The following is a 22077-nucleotide window of genomic DNA, read 5'->3' as shown; positions in this document are numbered from 1 at the left end:
CTTGGTGTACCTCGAAACACAGACCCATGATATCCACAACAAGGTGCTGAAACACCCCAACATGGATGGCCGCTTTTTTTATCTCTTCGGGGTGTTCCAACCGTACCTGGACAGAGGGGAGCCTCTATCATAGTGGCGGATACTATACACGGGTACTGTAAACCCATAGTGACCCACCCACAGACCCATGGTATTCGTCACATAGTAGTACTAATCGCAAGAAAAGTTGATTCATGGTATTACTCGCATGATGGTACTAATCACAGGTAATCTCATGGTTCAAATGTCAATGCCCTCGTTGCCCCTTACAACAGGCAGGGGATATTCTTCGTCTGCGTCCCCCACCCACAGGAGGGTCCTGAGGTATGTAATTACTCAATAATTACCACATATCTTCTTGTCCTCCTCCTTATATGTATTATTACTCCTTTGCTTGAGTCATTAGGTACCGATTTTGCCTCCCAAATACAGATGAACCTCATTTACGTTATTTCCTTCTACATTTTTTGCAGTTATACTCTAAATTCCTTAGGCACCAAAATTTGTCCATTAATATTTAGCCCAATTATACATTTTTTGGTTTTGAAAGAACCTTTTCGATACTACCAGTGGATAAAAGGGTTGTCACCAACAATGCGTTAGGCGAGGTGACAGTAGATGCTGACGCTCCCTGTATTTATGGAATATATTATCACTGCACACGTGTATATAACCAACCAGTGTAAAGCACCAGTACTCTATCTGTATGCATGTACTGTACTTGAAACACTGTTGTGTGTGTCTGTTTCATTTATTGCTTTCTCATACAGTAGTTTGAGTAAAAACACAGTTTCAGAAGAAAATTCTCTTTTACATTTTCCCATTTATACATTATTTTATCCCTCTCCCTTTGAAAACGTAAAACCAAGGTTCATCTGTATATCTAAATAGTCTATACAGCCACTCTAGACGAACGGGTCCTGCTGCTTTTATCATTTGTACACACATTTCATCCAATTCTGCTGCTTTTTTCACTTTCATTTGTTTGACAGCAGTTTTCATCACTTCCATTGTGATTTCACTCTCAGATTCTGTCTCCTCAAACTCTACCTTTATCATTTCATCTTCACCCCTTCTCACATGCAGGATTTCAACATAATAATCATTCCATTTATTCCTTATCTCTTCTGGTTGTCTTATTAATTCTCCTCTTCACCTTCCTTTCTTTATTTTTAAGTCCATATAGCATCCTTTTACCACTATACATATCCTCTTCCAACTCCTGTTTAAATCCATCCCAGCTTTTTTTTTTTTTTTTTTTTTTTTTCCACATACTATTTTCTTTGTTTCATTTCCTGATACTTACTTCTACTTTATTCTGTTTTATCCCTATTCCATACTTGTCATGCTTTTGCTTTCTTATTTTTCACTGCTTCCTTTGGCTTTACCCTTTCATTACATCATGGAGTCCCTTTATCTTTCAGCTATTCTGCCACAAAAGCACACTCTGCAGAACTTAAAAATGCCTTTTTTTAAATGTCCCATTCCACTTCCACACTCTTCCCACCTCACTTCTGGGTAGGTGTTGTTTCAATTTACCTTGGAATTTTTCTTTTACTTCCATAACTTTTAATTTACATACTTTTATTTTCTTAAAAACAATCCAACTGATGAGCCCACTGTTACACTGGGGCGAAACACTGGTAATTCCATGACTGAAAAGGCCTGAAGTGCTTAAATGTTTTTAACATTTGCAATTAATGAAATTAAATTATGGTTTAATTCTGTGAACTTAAATTTTATTTCTTTCATTTTTACTAATTTTTCTACTTTCATTTTTAATACCAATACTCTAGGGTCTCCATCATAGGCTACTACTTCTGGCAAGACTGTTACATCTAACAACTGTCTATGGCTTGCTTCATCCACAGAGAAGTAATTAATTACTGTCTTGGTCCTTCTGTTTCCTAATCAATACGTTGTAACCTTTCTACTCTTCTTCCAAAACCACACAGTGCCTACACTTAACCCATTTCTGATAAAACATCTACTAATTTCTCTCCATCTTCATTCCTCTTTTCATATCTGAAGAACCAATTACTTCTTTCATTATTTTTCTGTCACATCCCACCATTGAATTAATGTCTCCCATGACAGTCAATTCCATATCCTTTATTTCTCTCTCCAGTGCCTCCTTATTGTCATTATCTTCTTTGCATCCAATCTGAGGTGCAAACACTTGAATACACTCTAATCTTTATCGTTAACTGTATATTTATTATTCCATCACCTATGTAGTTCACTTTATCTACACACTCATCTAAGATTTTGGTGGTTATCATCCCCATTTCATTCTTTGTCTTATGTCCTCCACTCCAGAAGAGAGTGTATCTTTCCTTTTCCTCTCCAATCAACATCCCTCAATTCCATCATAGCTATATTCTTGTTCTGCATGAAATCAATCACCTCTTCTGACTTCTCAGTCAGTGACATGAGCTTGATTATTGCCACCTTCATAATGTTCTCTACTCGTTGCCCACTTCTCACAGTTCCCATAGCATAAGAACTGTGCGTCACTTCTGGGGAATGCCCTAGCATTTTCCAAGACTGTTTTAGATGATGATGATGATGCATGTTGTTTAAAGAGGCCTAACATATAGGTCATTGGCCCCCTAATGGTACGAAATGAGATGAAATGTAATGAATTTAAAAGTTCAAAATCATCCACCGACTAGAATAAAAAATGTGATGAAGAAGAATGAATGGATGGATATGAATTTAAAATAACCAGTGGATCTGACACAGAAAATATCATAAACAACAGTATTACTGACCAAGGAACTACAGTAACTCTAAAGCACAATCCTGAATTGAGGATGCTTGTTGTCTAAAGAGGTTTAAAATCCAGGTCAATGGTCCCTCATAATGGTACTTATCGCTAATAAAGTAGAGCCATGGTATTTGTCATGTTGTGGTACTAATAAAAAGTAGTGTAGACTCACGGTGTTCCACACATTGTGGTACTACTCACAAGTATTGTACGTCACACAAGTAACAGAGGTCTATGGTGTTTCTCACATAATGGTGCACTCATAAGCAACACAAACCCATGGTGTTCCTCACTTAGATGTACTAATCACGGTAGCCGGTATTCCCGTGCTGATTCACCCTCTGCTGCTACTAACCATAAACCTATTGTGTAACTAACATAGTGATACTTCTTCTTTTCCTACTGCTTTTCACACACCTGTGGGGTCGCGGGTGCGAACTGTGCCGCGCGCGCGCGCGCGCGCGCGCGCACACACACACACACACACACGTGGATTTGGCCCTGTTTTACGGCCGGATGACCTTCCTGACACCAACACTATATGGAAGGATGTAATCACTATTGCGTGTTTCTGTGGTGGTTGGTAGTAACTAGTATAGTGATACTACTTGCAAGTAAAGGTAACCCATGGTCTTCCCCACGTAATGGTACCAATCACAAGTAGTTTTATGGTTCTGATGATGATGATGCTTGGTGTTTTAAGGAACCTAACATCGAAGGTCATCGGCCCCTAATGGAACGAGATGAATGACATGATATATGACAGTTAAAATTTTAAAAAGTATCCACTGACTAGAGTTTTAAAAAATGCGGGTGAGATTAAAACAATCAGTGGATCTAATACGCAATGCCTTATTTCCTAATAAAATAAGAGAAAATACAGGAAAACTAAGGAATAAGGCATTGCCTAGTAGTACATAATTTACATAAGACGTTAAAATAACACATTAAAATATGCAACACAAACTAAAATGAAGTCAATGGGATAAAAGCGCAAGTCAACACACAAAAAAAAAAAAAAAAAAAAAAAAAAAACAACACTAGGACAAAGGACATTATCACACACAACAAAACAGACCACTATCCCTCATAAAGTGGATGACGAGGTCTGCTGACTGCTCGTCATCTCGCAAGATAAGGGAGATTATACTCAGAAGGTTAAGACTACGGCGCAGATGGACCAGGTCCACACACTCCGTAAGGATGTGTTCCACGGTAAGATGGTCGCCGCAGGTACACACCGGAGAGGGTTCTCCTTTCAAAAGATGCGAGTGAGTCAAGATACCGTGGCCGATCTGAAGACAACATAATACCACGGCTTCCCTCCGCGAAGCCCAAAGGGAAGCCCTCCATACCGTCGTTGTTTCTTTAATCGATCTCAGCTTATTGGGAAGTGAAGTGGCCTGCCACTCCATCTCCCAATGGGACATAACCAGATGTCTCAGCTGGGAGCGAATATCACTTGCTGGAACCTTGAAAGGCAATGGGGGCAGTGTAAATGCCTCCTTGGCAGCCTGATCTGCTAACTCATTTCCCTCTATGCCCATGTGGCTTGGGAGACACAGAAACGTGATTCTGGTGCCAGCATCCCAACACCCGGCCAGCAGGTCCTGGATACGCTGCACCAGAGGGTGCCGAGGGAAACAGGTATCTATAGACTGGAGCGAACTCAAGGAGTCAGTACACAGAAGAAAGTGTCGGCGCTCATTGTACAGTGCGTACCGCAGAGCCTCACAGATAGCATAGAGCTCTGATGTGCACACACTGCAAGTTGCCGGAAGAGCAAAAATGAACCTATCATTGTACCAACAACGAACGCACAGCCCACCTTCGTATCTGTCCTTGAACCATCCGTGTAGACGACGACTGAACTTGGATAGCGGCCAACAACGGACTGGAAGAACATCCGATAAATCGAAGGGTCCGTGTTTTCCTTTGGGCCAGTGTGCAGATCCCGGATTATTTCAGGTCGTCGTACGACCCACGGAGGTACCCCACTTGGTCGTCTAACAAGGCAAGGAACCGAAGGTATGTCAAACAATTCGGAACTGCTATCCAAGTGTATCCCAACCGGCCGCTTCGCTCGAGGACAAGCAGTGTACAGCAAATGGTTGCCATTGTTGAACATGCAAGGATAGCTTGGATGAAGTGGCATCTGTGGCAAATTAGCAGCATAGGTAAGAAGCATTTGCTGGCGCCTCAGATGTAAAGGCGGCACAAGCTATGGGGCTTGTTCGAAAAGCTCCAGTCGCCAACCGAACCCCGCTGTGGTGGATGCTGTTCAGCTTTGAAAGAACACTTGGTTTTGCTGAACCATATGCTGCACTGCTGTAGTCTAACTGGGATAAAATATGTGCCCTATAGAATCATAGGAGCACCGTGCGGTCAGCCCCCCAAGAAGTGCTGCTAAGAAACTTCATGATATTAAGCTTCTTAGTACATTGCACTTTCAACTGCCGTACATGCGGCTCCCAGGATAATTTACTATCGAAAAGGAGCCCAAGAAATCGGTTAAGTGTCAACAATTGGCAGAACAAAATTTCCTAAATAGAGCTCGGGATGAGGGTGAAGAGTACGTTGACGACAAAAGTGGACAACAGAGGTCTTTGCGGCAGAAAACCGAAGGACATGTTTTAACTGCCATACTGCACGAGCTATAGTACAGAGCGAAGTCATCCACATATAGGAATGGTATTACTGCTGGACCAGCAGCAGCAACAATACCATTTATGGCAATCGCGAACAGAGTGACACTAAGGACAGATCCCTGTGGGACTCCATTTTCTTGAATGTGGTACTGCGAATATGTCCTCCACACTCAGACACGGAATAGATGGAGGGACAAAAAATTCGCAATAAATACCGTAAAATGACCTCAGAATCTCCATTGATGCAGGACTGAAAAGATACCATATCGCCATGTGGTGTCGTAGGCCTTCTCCAAGTCAAAGAAAACAGCTACCAAGTGCTGTTTGCGGAGAAACGCATCCTGGATAGACCTCTCCAGGCATACCAAGTGGTCAGTGGAGGATCGAGCGGCTCGAAAACCACATTGGTACTCGGACAAGAGTCTTTGTTTCTCCAGACACCACACGAGTCGGCGATTTACCATCCTCTCAAATAGCTTACACAGGCAGTTTGTAAGACAAAATGGTCTGTACCTTCCTGCATACTTAGGATCCTTGTCAGGCTTGAGGACAGGAATGACTATGCCCTCTCGCCACTGAGATGGAAAATCACCCTCTATCCAGATTCGGTTGAACACACGAAGGAGATATAGTAAACTATCATCACTAAGGTGTTTCAACATCTGGCTATGGATGTTGTCCGGTCCAGAAGCCATATCCTTGCAAAGTGCTAAGGTGCTGCGGAGTTCCCACTCCGTAAAGGGCACGTTGTAGTCCTCTGAAGCTTGGGTGGCAAAACTAAGGTGATGAAGTTCTGCCTCCCGCTTCAGAGCGAGGAAATTAGGATGGTAATTCCCGGAGCCAGATACATCCGCAAAATGACTAGCTAGATGGTCAGCAATCATGAGAGGGTCAGTGGCAATACTGCCTGCAATGGAGATTCCCGGTACAGGAGATGATACTTGGATACCCAAAATCCGTCGAAGCTTAGTCCACACTTGGGATGATGGAGTATGTGATGTCATAGACGTCACGTATCTCTCCCATGAAGCCTTCTTACTTTGTCGAATAAGAACTTGCGCCTTAGCGCGGAGTTTCTTAAATGTTACCAAGTTGGCCACAGTAGGCTGTCTATGGTTACGCATATGAGCGTGACGGCGTTCTTTGATGGCTGCTGCTATTTCATCGTTCCACCAAGGAACAAGTTTTCGGCGAGGAGTCCCCTAGAAAAACGGAATGGACTCCTCAGCAGCAGCAAGAATAACTTGGGTGACGTAAGTTATTTCCTCGCCGACGGTCCGCCTGATATCATCGTTAAAGACAGCTAGTGATGTGTACTTTGGCCAATCAGCATGTTTAAGAATCCATCGGGGGGGAGCCTCGATGGGTTTATGTTTCAACAAAGTAAGAATGATGGGAAAATGGTCACTGTCACAGAGATCATCGTGTGCATTCCACCGAAACAGTGGAACCAACGTCTCGCTGCATAGACTTATGTCTATGCAAGAATATGTGCCGTAACGTACACTAAAGTGAGTTGGTTCCCCTGTGTTCAAAATACATAAATCCAGCTCTGTTAGTAGTGTTTCCAGCTCTCTTTCCCAGGGGCAAGGCGTCTCAGAGCCCCATATGGGGTGATGGGTGTTAAAATCGCCTAATAAGAGGAAGGGTTGTGGAAGCTGATCTATAAGATCAGACACATCATTTATGTTCAGATGCTGGCCTGGTGGAAAATAAACATTACACACTGTTGCTATGACAGGCAGCGGAACGCGATCAGCTACAGCCTCGAGTAGGATTCTTAATGGAACCTCTTCGCTGTAGGTATCAGAACGTACAAAACTGCCAACGCCACCGGAAGCCCAGTGAGCATAGTACCGTTCTGTCGAGTATAGTCTGAAATTTCTCAAGACCGTTTCATGACCAGGTCTGAAGTTGGTCTCCTGAATACAGACTATACTTGCTGCGTACTCACTAATGAGCTGACGTATCTCAGCAAGATGCCTGTCATAACCATTACAATTCCACTGTAACAGTGCCACAGTGTGGACTATAAAAGATGTGTTAGGTTATGAGCGACAAAATGCTTGTAAGCCTAAGCAATATCTACTTCTACATCCGTAGATGTAGAGGACAGCGCGACATCCATCCCGTCATCAAAAGATGGCAGGGGCGCTGCCCAGAACTTCAACGCTTTTCGGGGGCGAGCAGGTCCTCTACGAGGAAAGCGTGCAGGTTTGGGAGCAGAAGTACCTCCTGGCACAGACTCATACCCCCACATGGGGGGCATGACTTCTCCTTCGCAGGGGAAGTCCGAGAGCGCTCAGCACAGGCGCTCTTCTTCGCCGCCTTCTTTTCTTGTTTAGACGGGCTGGGAGATGGTTTCCCAGCCCTGGTCGACGATGCCGCGTCCACCGGCTTAGGTGCGGCTTCCGCCGACCTCGTGGGGGAAGGAGACGTTGTCCTCTTCCCCTTCTGTGCCGGCTTATGTTTATTAGCCGGCACAGGCTTAGTGGTGGTCGAAGGCCGGGGTGTACCCGACTTCGAGCTCGCTTCTCGTTCCAGCGTTGCTCGCAGGAGCAACTGCCACCTTGGGCGCAGCGATCGTCATGGGTAACGATGTCGAGAAAGACGAACCTGGAAGACTCTCAGCTATCAAGGTATAGTCGAGTGTACGGGCAGGTGTATTTGTAGAATTAAACGTACGGCACGCTTCCTGGTAGGAAAGACCATCCAGGGTCTTGATCTCCTGGATCTTCTTTTCACTCAGATATGTCGGACAATTCCGATCCCAAGGAGAATGAAAACCGGAGCAGTTAGTGCACTTGTATAGAGTTGTGCACTCCTCCGCGCCGTGAGCTACTCGTTCACATGTACCACATACAGCCTGATTCAAACAGCGAGATACCGTATGTCCAAATCGCTGGCATTGATAGTATTGCATAGGAGGCGGGATGTACGGCCTCACATCGCAATGATAAGTTGTTACCTTGACTTTCTCTGGTAACACTGACAAGTTGAAAGAGACAATGAAGGCACCAGTGGCAATGTCTTCACCGTTGACCTTGCGCGTAATGCACCGGACGTGTGTCACGCCATGGTTCTTCATGTCTTCCATCAACTCGTCGTCAGTGTTCAAAATAAGGTCGCGGTGAAAGATGACTCCGCGAACCAGGTTCAAGGACTTATGCTCCTCCAATTTGACGGGGATTTCGCCTAAGTGCTCGCACTTAAGCAACTGATCAGCTTGCAGTGCTGTACGAGTCTTCATAAGGAAACTACCGTTGTGCATTTTCTTGAGGTCCTCCAGTTCGCTGTAGACACCTTCGATGTGCCTACTAAAAAGGATCGACTTTACCAGCTTAAAATCATGCTCATCGGTTCTGGTAGCGACCAGAAACCTAGGGAAGCTGGATCCCATTCCTTCACACTGCGCATGTTCCCAGGGAGTTGAACCTCCTCAGGGAAGCAAAAGTTAAAGACTTAGGTGGGGGACCACCTTAAGAGAGCTGACTTAGTTTGGAAGCCATGCCCGAAAACTTCCTCCCCGAATGCCACCCATTGCTATCAGGGGTCTCTGTAGCCGAACCAAGCAGCCAAGGCAATACCCACCTGGTCATAGCAGGTACTGCCAGGGTCCGATGTTGGACGATGCCTAATACGGGGTGACTGAGGCAATGAGCTCTAGGACTCCCTTCCGCCAGTCACCCGCAATAGCATGTACCCCATAGCGTGTACAGAGCACTAAATATAGAGAAAAAAAGAAAAAATCATTAATAATGATATGTCCTTCTGGCATTCGGCTGTGCGGGGACCTGTGTTGTCAGGCGGATACTACTGCCGAGGTACATGGCGCTCCCAGCCGCAATGGTCCTGGGTGGGCAGTTGCGGGCTTTTGGGCATAATCACACACGTAAGAGGCCCATCTCCGGGCAGCACGCACACCAAAATTTTGAATGGTCTACATCTGACCCTCGGAAAAATAATAAAAAATAAAGAGGGGACCATGGCCACATGACCCTTTAAGTCGCCTTCTAAAACAGGCAGGGATTACCTATGGGTCTATTCAGCCTCTCCCATCCACAGGAGGTCCAACACATTATACCAAACCGCAATCCATGTCCGCGCCAAGGTCGCCCCTTTTTGTCGCCTCTTATGACAGGCAGGGGATACCGCGGGTGTATTCTACATGTGCGTCCCCCACCCGCAGGGGGTAGTGTGTTCGGTCCGCGAGAGGTCTTTTATTTCCCTCAAGTCCTCCGGCAAGCTCGTTAGGACCCCCCTATCCGCCACCTGGGACGCGCCACGTGGGGCATTGTATTGGTAATATGTTTGTTTCCTGAAAAACTTCCACAGATGGTTTTAGTAAATCATATCCATACATAATTTCTGTTGAAGAGAACCTATGACTCCATCCTTTTGTGATTTCATGTTTTCCTCTTTTCCTCTTCCTATTGCTCCAACTGACCTCTTATTGTGTATTCCTTTTCATGTTGTCTCGGAACATTTTTCTCTTTCTCTATTTGTCCTGCATTCCTACTCTTTTACCACATGTTTGCATCTTTATCTAATGTCACTTCCCTTTTCCTGTGTTTATCCATCTTTTCCCTTATCCTACACTTCCTATACCAAGGCATAACATCTGAATGAGTTTCGAAATCTGCCCTCCTGATGAAACTGGGAAGCAGAAATACGGTCATTAGAAGAACTAGGATTGATGATAAGATAGCTATCAGTGGGATATCTGAAGATGTTAGTGCATAAAGGTATGGAGATTGCCTTTTCTTTGTTTTCGTGTTCTGGTTTGTATTTTTCTCCTCTTTCTATAGCCCCTTCTTCCATCACTGGCCTGTGACTGTGTTTGTCCTCTTATGTGTTTCATTTCATGTTCATCTCTCTCTATATATGACTTAGTCTGTCATTGTGTTTATCCCTCTTTCTAACTTCTAAATTGTCTGGCTTCATGGTTAAATGGTAGTGTGCTGGCCTTTGGACCAAGGGGTCCTGGGTTTGATTCCCAGCTGGATCGTGGATTTTGACCTTCATTGGTTAATTCCAGTGGTCCGGGGGATGGTTATATGTGCCGTCTTCAGCATTAGTTATTCATCATAGGTAGCGCTCCATTTTCATAGATGCGCAGGTCGCCTATCAGGCATCAACTCAGAAGACCTACACCAAGCCTCTCCGGAGGCCACACGCCATTATTATTTTCTTCCAAGTTTTATGATTTGTTCATGTAAATGTATGATGGAGGATATGATCAGGAAAATTAACTCATCACAAAGAGAAATACTGTAACCATGCCCTAACGCAGACCTTGGTTTCTTTCTTTCAGTTACACTGTTAAAATGAAGAGACTCTCAGAACAGTTTAGAGACAGACCTGAGACTCCACTTGAAACTGCTGTGTACTGGACAGAATACGTAATAAAACACAATGGAGCCCACCATCTTCGTTCTGCTGCTCTGGATCTTGCCTGGTACCAGTATTTGCTCCTTGATGTTATTTCTGTATTGATTACAGGAATAATTCTATGTCTAACGTTGTTATATTTTGTAGCTAAAAGAGTATATAAAGTTGTAACTAAAACAAAGAAAATTGTAAAATCAAAAAAACATTAAAATAGGGTATTTGTAAAGCTGTATATTAAATTTATATAAAATAAAATAATCGGTGAACTTTATTTCACAAAAACTTGTACAGTGAGGTACAATAATGCTGACATGTAAATGATATGTGTAAAGAATTGGAATCAGAGATAAGGCTATTTGTGGATGATGCTATATTGTAAAGAGTAGTAAATGAGTTGCAGGATAGTGAGCAACTGTAGGGTGACCCAGACAATATTGTGAGATGGACAGCGGACAATGGTATGATAGTAAATGTGATGAAAAGTCAAGTTGTGTAACACTAAGAGGAAACGTCCTCTCAGTTTTTATTACTGTGTTGATGGGGTTATAGTACCTCATGGGGATCACTGTAAGTACTTTGGTGTTAATATAAGGAATGATCTTCATTGCGCTCATCATATAAAAGTTGTTATGAAAGATTACAGATCTCTTCATATTTAAAATTAAAAGCACAATAGTTCCACCTTTTCAACATCTTCCTACTATTTGCTTTACGTCACACCAACACAGATAAGTCTTATGGCAACGATGGGACAGGAAAGGCCTAGGAGTTGGAAGGAAGTGGTCGTGGCCTTAATTAAGGTACAGCCCCAGCATTTGCCTGGTGTGAAAATGGGAAACCACGGAAAACCATCTTCAGGGCTGCCGAAAGTGGGATTCAAACCTACTATCTCCCGAATGCAAGCTCACAGCTGTGCGGCCCTAACTGCAAGGCCAACTCGCTCGGTCCACCTTTTCAATACAAATTCAAGTAAAGTGGGTTACTTTACAGAAGAAACATTTATTAGGTACTAGTTTTGATCCATTATCAGGGTCATCATCAGCCAAAAGCACGAGTTGCACAATGTATCAAATAATCCATAGAAACTGTAAAAAAAGTCTCAAAAACATAGTGGATTTGTCACTATAAAGATGAAGAAGAAATAGTCACAATTGTGATAAAAGTTTCAGAAATGCATAAAAATGCATAAATTAATGCACTTAGCTATCATTGAAGGAAGAACTCAAGATAATCAATTTGGATGTCGAAGAATCTTGAGACATGTAATTCTTTCGTTATGAAGTTCTGACAGCTTGTGCTGCGATGTGTTGGACGTATTGCATAACTGATATGACAGGAAGGTCACAATAGTGATGAAAGTCTCAGATTATGGGTAACATCCATAAATTAATGCACTTAGTTGCCGTACAAGGATCTATTGAATACAGAGTGCGCACAAATGATTGGAGCGGTTTCAAAAAATTCCTGTTTGTTTATTATTTGTTGTAAGATTACAAAATTATATAGACAGACAGAAAACTCACAAAGATTTTTTATGAGCCTACAAGTGCTAGATATGTGCACCATGAGTGACTCTAGACACATCAGCTCTATAGTCAAGTTCGTCCCACACCCGACGTAGCATGTTTGCTATCAATTTGACCAAAGGCGTTGGTGATGCAGGCCCACAGTTCTTTTAGATCAGCCAGTAATGGTGGCATAAAAACTGCGTCTTTCATATAACCCCATACGAAGAAGTCGCAAGGGGTGAGGTCAGGAGAGTGTGGAGGCCATGACATGAGGGTGTGAACTTCATTCCCAATACGAATGATCCATCTTTCTGGAATTTCTGGAATGAAAGATGACAGGGAAAATTGGAGTACCCGGAGAAAAACCTGTCCCGTTTCCGCTTTGCACAACACATATCTCACATGGAGTTACCAGGATTTGAACCGCAGAACTCAGCAGTGAGAGGCCGATGTGCTGCCACCTGAGCCACGAAGGCTTGGTAAAACAGCCCATTATCCCTCAAAAAATGGATGACAAGGTCTGCTGACTGTTCGTCATCTCGTAGGATGAGGGAGATGGTACTTGGGAGTTTTAGATTACGTCGCAGATTGCTCAGGTCCATGCACTCCGTAAGAATGTGTCCCACAGTAAGATGACTGCCACAAGTACACACCGGGCGGCCTTCACCCTTCAGTAAGTAGGAGTGTGTTACTATAACATGGCCAATCCGAAGAAGACATAGTACCACTGCTTTCCTCCGAGAAGCCTGAAGGGAAGTCCTCCATACCTTCATTATTCCTTTTATTGCTCTCAGCTTATTATACCAATTTAATGGTCTGTTACTGGACATTATAAATTTTCCAGCTAACTCATCCTTGGTTGCCTGCCCTATGTGCTAAGTCAGGCTCATCTGTTGGTACTAAGCACACCCACCAAGACGCATGGCTAGTGCATACCGTGGAGGCCACTGCATACGCTACTTGAAGCCACCAGCTTATTAGGCAGAAGGGTGGCCTCACACTCCATCTCCCAGTGGGACATAAGCAAATATCTCTGCTGGGAATTAATATCACTGGCTGGAACCTTGTAAGGCAACAGGGGCAATGTAATAGCCTCCTTGACAGCCTTATCAGCAAACTCATTTCCCTATACACTCATGTGGCTTGGGAGCCACATAAACATGATTCTGGTGCCAGCATCTGAATATCCAAATAGAAATAGGTTTCTTTTTTTTTTTTTTTGCTAGGGGCTTTACGTCGCACCGACACAGATAGGTCTTATGGCGACGATGGGATAGGAAAGGCCTAGGAGTTGGAAGGAAGCAGCCGTGGCCTTAATTAAGGTACAGCCCCAGCATTTGCCTGGTGTGAAAATGGGAAACCACGGAAAACCATTTTCAGGGCTGCCGATAGTGGGATTCGAACCTACTATCTCCCGGATGCAAGCTCACAGCCACGCGCCTCTGCGCGCATGGCCAACTCGCCCGGTAGAAATAGATTTTTGACAATAAAGCATCATAATGAACACATTTCTCAGTTCCAGCAAGTCAGTTTCTAATCCTCCAATAAAATGAAACTGTTATAGTAATTTTGGCTGTCTAGTGTTAGGATAAACACAATGATAGATACATTTGGGTAAAGTTAGTAGTATACGGAAGAAACAACGATGAGAAAAACAAAAGGATGATGATGATGATGCTTGTTGTTTAGAGGGGCCTAACATCTAGGTCATCGGCCCCTATGGTATGAAATGAGACAAAATGGAATTGAAATTTAAAAGTAAAAAATTCATCCACTGACCCGAATTCAAAACGTGATGATGAGGAATGAATTGATGAATATGAATTTAAAACAATCAGTGGATAAGACGCGCAATGCCTAACATTCCCAGAAACAATATTACTGACCAAGGGACTGCTTCCAAACCCAATCCTGAATCGATGATGCTTGTGTGAATGGGTCAATATCTACGTCAACGATCCCGCATAATGGCACTTATCGCTAGTAAAGGAGAACCATGGTATTTCTCAAGCTGCAGTACTAATCAATGGTAGCGTAAACTCGTGGTGTTACAAACATTAAGGTACTACTCACAAGTATTGTACGGCGTAAAGGTAACGCAGACCTATGGTGTTTCTCACACAATGGCGCCACTCATAGCCAACGCAAACCGATGAGGTTCGTCACCTAGGTGTACTAATCACGGGCGCTGGCATTCCCGTGATGTTCCTCACATAGTGGGTACTAATCACTGGCAACGCAGACCCACGGTGTTGCTCATATAGTGGTACAACTCATAAGCAACGCCCAGACCCGTGGTGTTGCTCACATGGGTACGACTCACGGGTACTGGAAACCCACACTGAACCCCGCTTGAGTGCTACGAATCACAAAACTATTCAGTACCTAACAGAGTGGTACTACTCGCAAGTAAAGGCGACCCATGGTGTTCCCCACGTGATGGTACGAATCAAAAGTAGTTTCATGGTTCTAATTCAATCATCCTTTGGTCGTCCCTTTTAGTCGCCTCTCACGACAGGCAGGGGATACTGTGGATGTATTATTCGTCTGCCACCTGGGACGCAACACGTGGGAGTATCACCTCTATACGCCTGCGTAGCAGGTTCGTGGAAAAACAAAAGGTCCATGAAAACTGCTCTTTATAAAGACAGGGCCTTTCCTTATGAATCCCAGTTCTTCTATAATAATTTCTTCTCAGCTTCTAACAAGCTCATTCCTGGTCCACAGCCATATCAGAAGGGTGGGCACCCATACTCATATTCAGTCTTGTGTGGGAGTACAGGATAAGAAGAAAGCTTGTAAGCACAGGATGATGAAAGAGAGAAAAAGATAATGGTGATAAAAATATAGAAACACTGAAGGAGAAAAGGATCCAAATGGGTCAATGTAAGTAATGGAAAAGAACAAAGAAGTGACACATCAAATCACATACAGAAAGAAAGGAACATGAACATATAACAGGATAAACAGAAATGGATTTTCTCTCTTCCATGCTTAGGTGACCAACTCTGGAGGACAGACTCTTAATAAAAGGAGGATTTTTCATAGAAATGGAGGACAAAATGGAATTTTAATTTTAGTATTACATACCTTATTATTATTATGTTGATGAAGATGCTGAAGTTGTAGCTGTTTCTTGCTGATACTTATCAACTGCATACACTTTCAACAGCAAAGATTAATTATTTTCTTGTAGTTATAAAACTTTCCACATGGCATGTTTTTAAAGTTGTACTTCACTATTAAAATACACTTAACCAACTTGGTCAGCAAACAGTTTCTTTCTTCCGACCACTGTGTATTAATCAGCAAATGCAATCTTTGAACGGTTGCATTGTAACCTGGAATAGCGAAGTAAAACTGACAAATTTTATACAACTCACTAAAAGTTTCAATGCCAGGGCTACATTTGAGAAACTCACACCACTGCATATCTAATGTTGTATGTTTATCAATTTTGGAAATTCTAGTGTAATTCTGAACATTGCAAAATTGGTCAAAAAGTTTAGAATCGTCTATCCCCAACCTTTATATTGCAAATACTCGACACAAGGAAGAACATCTTCAAACTTAAGGTCTTTCATACTATGAAACTTCATGCATAGGAAACACTTAAATTCTTCCATCATAAGGTTATTCCACTTTTAAAGATATTGAATCCACATTTCATAAAAAACCAACATGTTCTACAATTGCAGTGCATTCTCTTTCGAAGCCATTTTCAGTGAGGGATTTCAGAAACTGTTTGGCTTTAAGAGGCATTCATTTATTTTCCATCCTATCATGGAAGCTTACTTTTGTGAATACCCATCTGAGTTCATCTGAAAGCCAGGGTAGGGAGGGAGAACATGAATGGAATGGTTTAACTTGTGACTGCATTGCAAGATTTCATCACTGACAAAATCAGAGTGCATGCGCATCTAATAAGCAAGTGTAAATTATGTATTCTGACAGGGGTATCCAGAAATGGACTGAGATAGAGGAAGTTCAACAAAAATAGCTTTGCAACAGAGAAAACAGAATAACTACGAACATAATATACAAAAATCTGGACAATTAATAGCAAATAATACTGTAAATACCTGCCGGACAGAGGACAAGCATTAAAAAAGGAGGATATGTCCGGCAAATGCCAGATGGTTGGTCACCCTAGCCATCTTATATAGATTATCTCCTCTTCGGTCTCAGTTTGTCTGTTTTTATGTTAATCCTGTCTTTCCTTTATCTTACTTCCTCAGCCCAATTCTGACCTGACATTGTGTTTATCCTAATATGTGTTCATATCCAGGTTCCTGTATTCCTATATACAGGGCGCCAGGAAATGTTCTCCACAGCATCTATGTGCTGCTGCGCGAGGTGGCATCAGTAGTTAAGGTGGCAGCACGGCTGCTGCCGCTTGTATCGAAACAAAACGAACAAACAAACAAACAAACAGTAAGCTTTGTACTCACCACATCAGTTCATAACAGATGCTGGAAGTGCTGTCCTTGTGTTCGAAAGACAGACTTCAATATGTCTACACATATTGTCGAAAACTTTCACTAAAGTGTCTTGCGTAATGGACTGCACATAATTAATGATAATCACTTTAAGTTCATCAATCCTTTTTCGTCTGTTAAAACCATAGGCCTGCCTGTTCCCGGTAATCAATCAATCACTACTGATCTGCATTTAGGGCAGTCGCCCAGGTGGCAGATTCCCTACCTGTTGTTTTCCTAGCCTTTTCTTCAATTATTGCAAAGAAATTGGAAATTTATTGAACATCTCCCTTGGTAAGTTATTCCAATCCCTAACTCCCCTTCATATAAACGAATATTTTCCCCAATTTTTCCTCTTGAATTCCAACTTTATCTTCATATTGTGATCTTTCCAACTTTTAAAGACACCACTGAAACTTATTCATCTACTGATGTCCTCCCATGCCATCTCTCCACTGACAGTTTGGAACATACCACTTATTGCAAGAAATCAGCTTCATTTTCCATATCAAATCCTATTTACAGAGACTTACAACAATAAAAATCTTCCAACGTTTTGATACTTACAGTATATTTGCATTTTAGCAAATTAATTAATTACATACAGTACATATTTCGTTCTTTCTAAGAGCATCTTCAGCTGTTGCATAGCTTAGGTGAGTTACTAAATTTTTATCCATTTAAGTACATTATAATCAGGTACCTTGTTCTTCTTAAATACTAATTAAATATAAATTGAATTAAAAATGAAAAATAAACAATGTGGTGGTTAAATGGGTTAGTGAAATGAGACGGAATGGATACACTTATAGTTAGCCTACTTTAAAAACTATTTCTATTCATTTGAATAGTTGTTAATAAAAAGTTTCCAGCACTGTTTCACTAAAATATTTTGCTTGTCTTCCAGTAAAGATTTTTTGGTAAAATATATGACTCCTTGACACTGTTCTAAATATTGCTGAGTGTTCACTTCTTTCACTCCCTCCAAGTTGGCTGTTATTTGTTTTTGAGCTTACTTAATATATCTTAAATTGGGTTCATTGCGGAACCTTGAAGCTGATTGCCGTTTGCTAATTGTAAAGGGAGCTTCCTCATATTCTGAAATGAAATAAAAATAAAATGGTAAAATGTAATTGGCACATCTCCAAAGTCCAACACTACTGTTGCCCTTGGAGTGGGATTCGTTTGAAATATATACATATGGAAAAATGGATATCATTTTAAGCAAAAAACAAGAAACCCTCAATAATAATTGTCGTTAAAAAATGCCAAGTCAAATGAAGAAAAAGGCAAGGCTCATTCTTTAAATTCAGAAACAGATTTTTAATGAATACCCCTCTCCCATTAAGAACATTTCTAAAGTCAATCTCACTGAGGAGGAAAAGAAAACGCTAAGTTAAGGCCCTAATTTCAATTGGATAGGAAAGAACAAAGAAAAAGAGCTAATAACTACCATTGCACAAGTCGAAACGGCAATACAAAAACTCCCCAACGAAGTTCAAAATGATGTCCGACACGAGGTGAGAAAGAAAATGCCATACCTTGTAAAAGGCTTAAAAGTTTCCCAAAGTAGAAATAAACACACTTTAAGTTTATCACGTAAAATAAGACAAGAAGAAATAGTAATTACCAAAGCCGATAAGGCGAGGACAATAGTAGTTTTAGATAAGGAGGAATATATTAGGAAAACAGAAACTTTTTTCAGTAATAGCACTTTTTCAGAAATAGATCGAGACCCTACAATTAGTACTCAGAGAAAGTTAAAAACAATACTAAAAAATGCAACCTTCATTTTGAGTGAACAAGATGTCCAGAAACTGATTAATATAAATCCCGGTCTTCCAACTGCAAGGGCCTTACCCAAGTTACATAAAGAAGGAATACCCATAAGACCAGTTATAAACTTCCGCAGCAGTCCTACTTATAAAACATCACAATACATACATACATTTCTAACCAATCATTACGTTTTTTACAACAAAACACCAAACAAAAATTTCTGTAGATTTTTGCAAAGTATTTAAGAATTTTAAATTAACACCACATCAAGTAACATGCACCTTTCACATCAAGGACATGTATACAAATATTCCAGTGGATGAAACAATAAAAATTATTAGGAAGAATCAAATAGAACATAAGCAACTCAGCCTACCAGAAATAGAAGATTTCATTAATATACCCAAATTCGTTACGAACACAATTATTTACTTTCAATAAGAGGATATATAGACAGGAAGGCCTCCCTACAAGAGCTCCCGCTTCGGGCATTTTAGCCAATATTTATCTAGATTATCTTGAACATACCAAAATAATAGGACAAATAGAGGGTCTCAATTTATGGTTACGCTTTGTAGATGATACTTTTGTAGCGATAGATTGTAGAGTGAACAACAGTGATAATATCCTCAATAAATTAAATACATTAGTGTGACCGTGAGGCCACAGCTGAGTGAACAGGTGTTGGTATGGCTTGTGTTCGCTTGTCGGCAAGATGGGGTGTGCGCGACCTTGGGCGAGAACGAGAACGAGAACGAGAACGAGTTTTTTTTACGTGAAGAGGGCGACCGCCCGGCTAACAAAAATAAAAATAAAAAAATGAAGGTTGGCGAGAGAAAGAGAGATACCAGCGCGTGTCACCTGTAATTGCGAGGAACGATATGAATGAAATATTTATAATATCTTTGGTGGCGTGACATGCATATTTACGGAAGGCTCAAGGATTAAATTAAAATAAACTGGATAAAAAATAGCACATTTAGAGGATATAAATTAAAAACTGAAATTTTGAAATAATTTACACGACCTTGTGGCAAAAATGGTAATGAAGTTGTATATTCGTACAGTAGAAGAATTTAGTATCTAAATTGACTTTACTTCCGTGCATGTGCACCAGACACGATATTTAAGTCATGTGATAAGATTACTCACTCTCACACTCACTGGCGTGTTCCTGGACTATCATCTGCAGTCGCTCAGCGTGGAACGTCGTGAATACTGTCGTCAAGAACAGTGGCTTCACTCCTGTGCTCTACACCTCTGATAATTGTATTCAACTTAGAACAGTGCTGTGATCAGACGTCGAATGTGCAGATATTAATCCCTTAAGTACGTGTCATTTCCAAAATACAGTTACGTGTGTGTTTGGAGTTTATGCTAAAGCACTTTGTGTAAGTTTCAGCTTTCTCACGAGTGGACGCGGAAGACGTGGACGTGATCATTTCCAGAAGAGGACGGAACTTCGCATTATGGATTACCAGTGCTTCACCATGAAGTTCTAAACTATCGACCACCGTTGGCGGCGTCGGGATGCAGATTCTTTCATCCTAGCATGGCTGATTGAGAACCCAGACTTCCAGACGTGAAGATTTCTCCTTAAGTTAAGTCGATTACGTCTCATTTATATCTGTTCTATGTAGTTTTGTTCTATTCTTTCTTTCTTTCTTCTTAGCAAGCTATTTTGACACATTTTATGGTTGTATATTTGCTCGGATATGTCGTAAAACTGACACATGCGATTGCTTAATGACCATGTGGCCATGAATTTGACAGTGTGGGTTCCGATAGAGTTATCCATGTGTTATCAACACCATCTTTGCTTATTGAGTGAATTTCGTCACGAATATGAATTAATTTATGTCCGATGGATTAAATGGTAGGATATTTCGTCCATATTTTCAATATTTTTCTTGTAATGGAACTTCTACTTGTACCTCGTGTTTGAGATAACGTGTCATCGGGATATTGAGTCTGAATTCTATATACGAATTTAATGTGAATATGTGCATTGGGGGCATGTGATAATTAGTTAGAGTAATTAATCATCGAGACACATTTAAGTGGATATTGTATATTTGTAGGACGATGGTAGGTCCTGATATTTCGTGGTTACACATATTTGAGATTAGGATGCGACAAATTAGAGTCGTCATGGTAGTACACTGTACGTGTGGAGTATATGGAATAATTGTGCATGACATGAATCTTCGTGAAACTGAGCTTTTCACATGTTAATGGATTATTCGCGATGAATGCAGTGTAGTCTAATATTAGTGTCTTCAGATGAAGAAAATGAAAGCCCATGTTAATCGATGTACTTCTTAATTCGTGGGAATATCCCAACTTTTCTCAAGTAATTCAATAATTTCAAGTTGAAGGTACAGGTGAACGTTCGAGAAGGCCTTAGGTCTGAAGAACAGGTCTTCGACGAAATGTCTAAATCATATTTGATTCGTGACTATGCAAGCTCATTCGTGATGCAATTTTTCGCTCTCATGAGGTAACTCAATCTTGCTGTAACTCAATAAATCTGTTAACAGGAGAGTAATACGGTTGATCGACACTCGTCGACATGTACATAGTGTAGATATTTTCTTCTTGTACTCACAGTCTTCTTGACAATTTCCGTAGTTAGCTGTAGAAATAGTAATTTGTTAGTAGTTAGAAAATTATTTTCTATGTGTTCTGTTCTGAAAATATGTGACACTTTGATATTATCGATTGATAGTGGACGGGATTTCCACATGGATGATATTCTCCCCATTTACTTACGTTTGCAAGCCCAGAAGGCGTTTTATTTTGTTTAATTATTGATTAGATGCTTAAAGTTCAGTATAAATTCTCACGAAAAGAGATGTGAGATGACGTGAACAGGTATATCCGACGTCTCGGATTAACTTAGAGAAAACCAAGGCAAATTCAACTTTTCATTTTATAATTACAAAATTGTTAAGATAACGACTGTAAATTTTATTTTTGTTATAATTGTTAACTTTTGAATCTTGGATATTTCTTTATTATACTCGTTCTTACAATTACTGCATTTTTTCCAGATTGTCGATGAAGGCTTGGCCCAGACCTCATTTTTCTGAACGACAATTTTTAGTTCAACTTTAAATAAATTATTTAATAACTTTAAAGACGATAAAAAAAATTTTAACTATGTAACACTCTGTTAGAATGTTAGGGAAACAACTGCCGTGTACCATCCCATTAGTTTGCACCTAGGTTTGTTACATCAAGAGCCATATTAAATTCCATAACGTAGCGATCATAATCATAATCACAGATTTCAGGATGGCCAATATTGCATTTAATTAAATAAAAGTGTCATATTTGTTTTATACCTGGAACGTGCTTATTCGATGAACCCTATGATAATCCTGCCACATTCATTTATTTTATAAGCCTACAGCCACCGAACTGAGCACCCCTGGGGTGTCTCGTGTTCGCAGACTGACTAT

General features: G+C 41.2%; 1 protein-coding gene across 3 annotated transcripts in view; it reads left to right on the top strand.

Moving 5' to 3' along the window:
* LOC136872181 (UDP-glycosyltransferase UGT5) overlaps positions 1–11119 on the top strand; it is a 108183-nt gene extending 97064 nt beyond the window's left edge. For all 3 annotated transcript variants that reach the window (XM_068227462.1, XM_068227463.1, XM_068227464.1), the window contains exon 5: positions 10772–11119. In XM_068227462.1, coding sequence (XP_068083563.1) covers positions 10772–11057 — 286 coding nt within the window. In that variant the 3' untranslated portion in view covers positions 11058–11119. The remainder of the gene's footprint in view (positions 1–10771) is intronic.
* Positions 11120–22077: the final 10958 nt, after the last annotated feature.

Source organism: Anabrus simplex, chromosome 4 (genome assembly GCF_040414725.1).
Source record: "Anabrus simplex isolate iqAnaSimp1 chromosome 4, ASM4041472v1, whole genome shotgun sequence".
NCBI lineage: Eukaryota > Metazoa > Arthropoda > Insecta > Orthoptera > Tettigoniidae > Anabrus > Anabrus simplex.
Note: the sequence above shows the minus strand (reverse complement) of the source record. Positions and strands in the feature narration are given on the sequence as shown.